The sequence below is a fragment of the Capsicum annuum genome, chromosome 3, assembly GCF_002878395.1.
Source record: "Capsicum annuum cultivar UCD-10X-F1 chromosome 3, UCD10Xv1.1, whole genome shotgun sequence".
NCBI classification, from domain to species: Eukaryota; Viridiplantae; Streptophyta; class Magnoliopsida; order Solanales; family Solanaceae; genus Capsicum; species Capsicum annuum.
Window position 1 is genome coordinate 115,697,101 of NC_061113.1, and position 8,795 is coordinate 115,705,895.

At 39.9% G+C, this 8,795-nt stretch overlaps 1 protein-coding gene across 1 annotated transcript; it reads right to left on the minus strand.

The window, feature by feature from the left end:
* Positions 1 to 4,040: 4,040 nt before the first annotated feature.
* On the minus strand, positions 4,041 to 4,442 carry LOC124896705 (glycine-rich protein 23-like). The gene has a single exon (XM_047408430.1). It carries the CDS (start codon positions 4,440 to 4,442, stop codon positions 4,041 to 4,043), a length of 402 nt encoding a protein of 133 aa, XP_047264386.1.
* Between the last annotated feature and the right edge of the window lie 4,353 nt (positions 4,443 to 8,795).

The following is an 8,795-nucleotide window of genomic DNA, read 5'->3' on the forward strand; positions in this document are numbered from 1 at the left end:
TCATCCGGTGGATCAGCTTCATCAGATTTAGTAGCCATAGTTGCCGGAATTCAATCAAAGTTTTAAGCTTTTTGCATGCACCGGTATTAGGGTTTGGCTGTTATCTCTTGATTAGCCCTACTCAAACTCAATATCTTATCATCATAATGCATCGAAATGTTAACCTGATGTTTTTCCCTTTTAATTTAATGAGACTTGAATTCACCGTCATGTCCTTAACCAATAACGTAGTAAGCCAAAGTTTACTATTAATCGCACCCTCAACCTCTAAGACTTTGGAAAAATCATTGTTTCTTGTTTTAAACACAAGTGCGACAAGTCGAAACATAACTTGAAATATAACTATTTTTTTAAAGGTCATATCATTTTGCCTCATGTTGGAAGAGACATTAAGGGGCAAGAAGTTAACATTGTGCAGTACGTATAAACAACAACTGCTAGTAATTGAAAGTGCTTAAGGTACCTGGACGTGACTTAAGACTTACCTTCCCATCTAGCTCGGATTGTTCTAATCTCGTGTTAATAATGTGTTGTAAAATTCATCTTAAAAAGATAGTGCAATGTATAAGAAAAAAGCAAGAACAATATGATCAAAGGGAGGAGATCAGAGTTTTTCATATTTCATCAGAATATCAAGTGTATACAAGTATTTTCAAGTGTATAGAATATGAATTATTATGCCTCTATTTATAGTATTGCATAGAGGCATATAAAAAGTTGTATAAACATGACATTAACCATAAAGATTACGAAACAGGTAGTATGTAATAGTTACATCCATAATAGTGAGGTCAGCGGATGATTAATGAAAAGAGTATAATATCCATATTAATATACTATTATATAACAACCCATCTTTTCTTTTATTGTTATTATTATTTTATAAGAATCTGAGATACACTCTTCGTTCGCTTTAACTTCTTATATTTTGACTTGACACATCAATGAAAAAAAAAATTATTGACATGACTATTTTACCGTAGTACCCCTATAAATTGATTGTCTTGAAATTAGTTAAAATAATTAACAATTAATGATAAGGGTAAATACAAAGACAAAAGTTATCTTTTCTTGATAGGTTAAAAATGATAAGTAAAAATGAAAATCCAATTAGAAAATAAGTAGAAAGTAAAAGTGAGAGGTGGAAATATTTTTGAAACCTATTGTTTGAAATACGTTATTAGCGCCTGAGGTCAAACTAATTAATTGTATATCCAATAAATACAATCTGTCTCTTGGTTTCTCTGCGAGTGGATATATAACAGAAAATGGTCTCTATCGACTTTTTTCTATAGAGAAAAGGAAGATAAGAAGGGAAAAAAAGAGCATGAAAAGAAGAAAGTCTAGGAATCGAAGCCTATGGCCCAAAACATATAACTTGTCCATCATCTTTAATTTAGTGCTTGCAGTTCCTTGTACATGTCCAGTTTTATGTATGCGTCTACATACATGCATATGTTCCAGGCTCCAGCCTACAAGGACGCATCGACATTATTATTTCCTTTTTCATAAGGGATTTAACATATGAGGCATGTATAAATTGCTTTTTCTCAAGTGGAAACAGACATCATTCTATAACTACCTACGTCTTTTAAAAGGAAATACCAGCTGTGTAAGAAAAGACCAAAAAAGAGACACGAGCCTGAATTAATTTGAAATCAATTGAATTCATTATTCTATGCTTAAATTATGTGTGTATATAACAAAATTCCACTTACTCCGTTCATTCATTTTTATTTATCCACTATTTACATATCATACATCTTAAGAAATAATAGATAATATGAGTAATTTTACATATCACTCTGAATATAATAAACTTTAGAAATTCAATCTTGCCAACTATTTACATAAGCACACACCTTAAGAAATAATAAATAATATAATTAATTTTACATATCACTTTTTGAATAAAATAAACTTAATGTTTTGAGAAATGTATTGAGTAATAAATTATATTTAGTAGTAAAAATAAAATTGAATATCTTTGATTTTTCAAACTGAAGAATTATTATTGGACATGTATTCTTAATATAACAAAAAAGTTAGAGGGAGTATTATGAATTCATTAACTTATCATGAATAATCTTTCTCTGTTGAGAATTCTTCGGTTTGGCAATTGGCTATCGGTCTCAATTTCCGTTCAAGGCCTTGACGCGGATAGTAGGAAAATAGGAACCAAATACCACGTAAGTTAGACATGCTCAATGATTCCACAACAAAAATAAAAAATAAGAACCTGCTCAATGATGGGACCAAACTGCTGGCATTAATTCTCTTATCCCATGCCACCAAATATTAATATCCCCCTCCTAATCTTTAGCACAATGTTATTTACTTCTTCTATCAAATTTTGTCTTGGAGGATTTGATTGATATGCGTTTTGATTCAATACGTTTTATAGTTCCTAAAAAGGATATCAGACACATGATTATGGCATTTACACTAAGGAAAAATCTTTTGGGCCACAAAATTTTGGTCCAAAATTGGCCTCAATGGTAAAAAGTCCTATTCACACTATAAACTTGTTAATTTTAGATATTTTTACTCTTTTCATCCTAAATTGAATTGAGAAAAGACATTTTTTCCTCCTTGAACTTGTCCTCCAAACTCATTTTAGCACTTAAATTTAATTTCTGTTTATTTACCCCTTAACATCTTTAAAATGTATTTGTTTGACCCCTAAAGCTGACGTGGCATTTTTTTTACAAAAGGGGTGCATTTATTTATTTAAAAAAAAAAAGGCCACATTTTTTTAATTAAAAACTGATATAATCCCACTTTTTATTTTAATATACATTCAAAAAATATCCTTCTTCTTCAATGCCCTCACCCCCTTCATGGCAACCCACACCCACACCCTACACTCTTTTCTTCTCCAATTGATCAAGAATAACAATACTCATTTTCTTTAAACCATCAATTCCTCTATTAACAATCTCATCCATTTTCTTCAACCATTAATTTCTCCATTAACAACCTCACCCATTTTCTTCAACCATTAATTCCCCCATTAACAATTTCACCCATTTTCTTCAATCATTAATTTCCCCATTAACAATCTCACACACATTCTCCATCAACACTTTCAAGATGGTAATTAATCGGACACAATATGTAATGATTAAGATGTAATAATTCAACATTCTTATACCAAAAAAAGAAAAAAAATCACCCTTCAGCTGAAAGCTTTGAAAAAATGAAGTTTTTTTTTTTGGCTTTGCTTTTTTCTGATTTTGGAAACCATAATTAACCAACTATGTAATTGGTCTGAGATCATAATAGCGATTATGTTGTTTCAAAATCAAATCTTCAGCTCTCACAATCAAAGTTATATTTGCAATTTATCCACTATGTTTGCTTTGGTCCAAGACTATGAAAGAAGAAAATTCACCTGTCTTCTTCAAAAAAAATGAAGTTTTTTCTTTTTTGACTTTTTTATTATTATTATTTTGAAAAAACGATTGAGATTCAATTGAAAAACTAGGGGTGGGGCACTGGAAGAGGGGGAGGGAGGGGTTTGCGTTTGCAGGGTAGGGGGTGAGGGTGAGGACTGGAAGAGGAGAAAACGTAGAGAGGGCGGGGTGGGCGGATGGGGTGGGGGGTGTGAAGAAGAAAGAAATTGGGGGGTGGGGGTGCCTTTTTTATTATTTATTTATTTATTTATATATATATGTATGTATTTATATAAATAAAATAGTACATACATATTTTTTTAAATATATAAAAATAATGTATGGGGGATTAAATTTTTTTTAGAAAAATAGTAATTTCTTACGTGGCTCCGGTGTGGCATTGACGTGGCGTTGATGTGTAGGCGAGTGTAACAGGCTCTCCATTATGAGAGTGGTATTCAGTTTTGAGGGGTAAAAATAATACACTTTAAAGATGTTAGTTTAAGTACTAAAGTGAGTTGAGCGGACAAGTTCAGGGGGGAAATCATGTCTTTTCTCATTTGAATTTCTAACATTACTTTATTTAATAACCATTTTTCATTACATTAAAAACTATCCCAATACATTGGAATGGACCCTCTCTCGCTAGCTCCGATCACCGGCCCCCGTCGCCGTCGCCGACCATCGGCGCCGACCCGACCCAACCTCCGGGCCCGACCTCCGGCTCTGGCGTCGACCCTCTCTCCCTCTCTCCCGCACCGGTCCCCGGTCCCCGGCGCCGCCGCTGTCCTTCGGCGCCGACCCGACTCCACCGCCGGCACCGACCTCTAGTCCGCGGCGCCGACCGTCGGTTCCAAGCCGGTTCCCCCCTCCCCCCCGGTTGTGCAGACCCCCCCCCCCCCCCTCCCCGTCCCCCCCCGTACCCCCCCCCCCCCCGGCGGGGTACACCAACCCTCCCCCCAGCCGCCACCCGATCCCCAGCCAGCCGCCGCTCGGTCCCCAGCCGCCACCCGCCGCTCCGTTTCCAACAGCCGCAGCCCCAAGCATAATCCGGTGACCTCTAACCTTTGTTATTTTCGTTATTTCATATTTCATTTTATTTCATTATTGCATATTCCATTCTTAGTATTATTTCAGTATTACATATTCCATTATTGAGTATAGTTTTGTTTCAAGAGTATTCCTTTGAATTTGTGTGAGCCTTGTATTTCTTTGTTGTTGCTGCTTTGATACTACCATCGTGTATATCTGTATATTTTTTTATACTTTCGTGTAGTTGTGGCTGTGGGGGGTAATGGGTAGATAGGGTCATGTCCGAGGGGGTTGGGGCGTGGGGCCGTGGTGGGGGCGGGGGATGAGGAGAGGGTGGGAGTGGGAGGGAGGCCAACGTTTGGCCACGGGGGGGGGGCAGTGGAGGGCGGGACGGTAGGCTGAGGATTGGGTCTTGGAATATAGGGACCCTTCAGGGTAAGTCCATAGAGCTCGTGAAGATTCTTAGGAAGAGGAGGATCAACATTGCGTGTGTCCAAGAGACCAAGTGGGTAGGGTCTAAGGCTAGGGATGGGGATGGTTACAAGCTGTGGTACTCTGGGAGCGACAGGCGTAGGAATGGAGTTGGCATCTTAGTAGATGAAGAGCTTAGAGGTCAGGTAGTGGAGGTGAAGAGGATCAACGATAGGTTGATGACTATTAAGTTGGTCATTCGGGGGTTTACCCTGAACGTGTGTAGTGCTTATGCGCCGCAAGTGGGATCGGAGGGGGAGGAGAAAATGCGGTTTTGGGAGGCTTTGGAGGAGGTGGTGAGAGGCGTAACTAGTTTGGAGAAGATTGTTGTAGCAGGGGATTTCAACGGGCACATCGGGGCGCTACCGGGAGGCTTTGGGGATGTGCATGGTGGTTTTGGTTTTGGGGAGAGAAATGAAGAGGGGGCGACCCTATTGGAGTTTGCGAGGGCCTTTGGGCTGGTGGTGGTGAACTCGGGCTTCCCGAAGAAGGACGAGCACCTGATCACCTTTCGAAGCGCGGTAGCCAGGACTCAGATTGACTTTTTGTTGCTTAGGAAAGGGGATAGGGAGTTGTGTAAGGACTGTAAAGTCATCCCGAATGAGAATCTTTCGACCCAGCATAGGCTCTTGGTTATGGATTTGGGTATAAAGAAGAATAGAAAGAGGAGGAGTAAGGAGGGTAGACCGAGAATTAAGTGGGGCGGCCTGACGCCAGTGAATGCGTGGGAGATAGGGGAGAGGTTGGCGGGAATGGGGGTGTGGGAGTGTAGGGGGGACGTGGATAGTATGTGGGACAGGGCGGCAAGGTGCATCAGGGAGAATGCAAGTGAGGTGTTGGGTGTTTCTAGGGGCCGGGCCGAGCACCATCGGGGGGATTGGTGGTGGAATAAAGAGGTGGAGAAGAAAGTGGGGACCAAGAAAGGGGCGTATGCTAAGTTGGTGGAAAGTAAGGACGAAGAGGAGAAGCGGGTGTACAGGAAAGAGTACAAGCTAGCGAGGAAGGAGGCGAAGTCAGCAGTCACGGCTGCTAAGACGGCCGCTTTTGAGAGCTTGTATACAGGGTTACAGGGGAAAGGAGGGGAGAAAAAGTTATTTAGACTCGCTAAGGCTAGGGAGAGGAAGGGTCGTGACCTCGATCAGGTGAGGTGTATTAAGGGGGAGGACGGTAGAGTGTTGGTGGAGGACGGCCACATCAAGAAGAGATGGCAGTCGTATTTTCATGGGCTCTTGAATGACGAAGGGGATAGAGCTATTGTGTTAGGGGAACTGGAGCACTCAGAGGAGTGTCGGGATTTTAGCTATTGTAGACGTGTTAAGGTAGAAGAGGTTAGACAGGCTGTCCGCATGATGCGAAGGGGTAGGGGGACGGGGCCGGATGAGATACCGGTGGAGTTTTGAAAGTTCGTTGGAGAGGCTGGTGTAAGGTGGTTGACTGAATTGTTTAATAAAATTTTCAGGACGGCAAAGATGCCCGAGGCGTGGAGGTGGAGTACCATGATCCCTCTATATAAGAATAAGGGGGACATTCAGAGTTGCGATAACTATAGGGGGATTAAGTTATTGAGTCACTCGATGAAGATCTGGGAGAGAGTGGTCGAGGTGAGGCTGAGACGGATAGTGTCTATTTCGGAGAACCAGTTCGTATTTATGCCCGGCCGCTCGACGACGGAGGCAATCCATTGGTACAGAGGTTGGTGGAGCAGTATAGGGAGAGGAAGAAGGATCTGCACATGGTGTTTATCGACCTGGAGAAGGCTTACGACAAAGTCCCCAGGGAGGTGCTTTGGAGATGTTTGGAGGTGAGTGGGGTACCGCTGGCATATATCAGAGTAATTAAGGATATGTATGATGGAGCGAAAACCCAGGTGAGGACGGCGGGAGGAGACTCGGAGCATTTCACTGTCCTGACAGGATTGCATCAGGGATCTACTCTTAGTCCCTTTTTGTTTGCGTTGGTGATGGATGTGTTGACGCGGCGTATTCAAGGAAAGGTGCCGTGGTGTATGCTTTTTGCAGACGATGTAGTTCTGATAGATGAGACTCGAGGGGGTGTGAATGACAAATTAGAGGTGTGGAGGCGAACTCTTGAGTCTAAAGGGTTCAGGGTGAGCAGAAGCAAGACAGAGTATGTGGAATGCAAGTTTAATGACGTGAGGCTGGAGAATGAGGTAGTAGTGAAGCTGGAAGCTCAGGAGGTATGTAAGAGGGACAAGTTTAAGTATCTTGGGTCCGTGATCCAGAGTAACGGTGAGATTGACGAGGATGTCTCGCACCGTATTGGGGCGGGATGGATGAAGTGGAAACTCGCGTCGGGGGTGCTGTGTGATAAGAAGGTGTCGCCCAAGCTTAAAGGCAAATTCTACAGGGTGGTAGTTCGTCCGGCCTTGTTGTATGGAGCGGAGTGTTGGCCAGTTAAGAACTACCACATCCAAAAAATGAAGGTGGCAGAAATGCGGATGTTGCGCTGGATGTGTGGACTGACTAAAGGGGATAGAGTTCGGAATGAGACTATCCGAGAGAAGGTTGGTGTGACTTCAGTGGAGTGCAAGATGCGGGAAGCACGATTGAGATGGTTCGGACACGTGAAGAGGAGGGGCATGGATGCCCCGGTCCGTAGGTATGAGAGGCTAGCGTTGGATGGTTTTAGGCGGGGTAGGGGTAGGCCGAAGAAGTACTGGGGTAAGGTGGTTAGGCGGGACATGAAACAGTTACAGCTCACCGAGGACATGCCCCTAGATAGGAAGGTCTGGAGGACGCGAATTACGGCAGAGGATTAGGGCCAGTTAGGGTCGCTAGTGTAGGGAATTACTTGGTGGGGGTTTTATTCTTGTCATGATTCCGTGTTCCGTGTTCCATGTTGTATTATGAATCTGTGTGCTTTCCCCTGCTTTCCTCTGCTTTATATTACTTATGGGTGCCGTATTTATGTTATGTAATCTGCTTCTGTGCTGCACTATGTGTTTGTGTGGTATCTCGTGCCTTGAGCCGAGGGTCTATTGGAAACAGCCTTTCTACTTCATCAGAGGTAGAGGTATGGACTGCGTACATCTTACCTCCCCCAGACCCCACTAGGTGGGAATACACCGGGTTTGTTGTTGTTGTTGTTGTTGTATTTAATTTTTTAATTGGCAATTGCATAATTAAATAATTTTAAAATATAGTAGTATGTAATTAAGAAAATAAAAATTAATTAGTACAAATTTATTTATTAATTGTTAGTTTTTTTTTTCTTTTTACATTTGAAGTTGTTTAATTTTAGTTCAACTTTTAATTATGTATAGTTTATAATTTGTACATATTTTGAGAAATTTAATTAAGTTATTTTTTTTATTTTTTTTATCTAGTTCAATTTTATGATTTTTTTTTTAATGAATATGAAAATAGGGGTTTAAAAGTGAATTCCCTAAATAGTCACCCAAGTTTTGAAAAATTTCTTCAAATATCCCTTATGTTTCATTTAGGATCACAATATCACTCAACTTTCACTTTTTTTTCCTTAAAAAATACTAAACACCTCAAAAGTTTTCTTCTCTCTTAGTTGGCATGTCATGTCATTAAAATATTTTTAAAAAAAAATTCTAAACCTATTTAACTCATTTAATCAAACTATAATTCTATTTTTTTAAATGCATTAGTTTATTAAAAAGAATTTTTTATACTTTGAAAAACTTTATCGGTACTAAAACTTGACATATATTTTTTCAAAGGTTATTTTTCTGAATGGTCACTCATATTTTTTGAATTTCCTACAAAAATTATTTTTATCTTTTTATAGATAATAATATGACTTAACTATCATTATAATCCTCAAATATATATATATATATATATATATATATATATATATATATATATATATATATACATATATATACATATATATATATATATATAT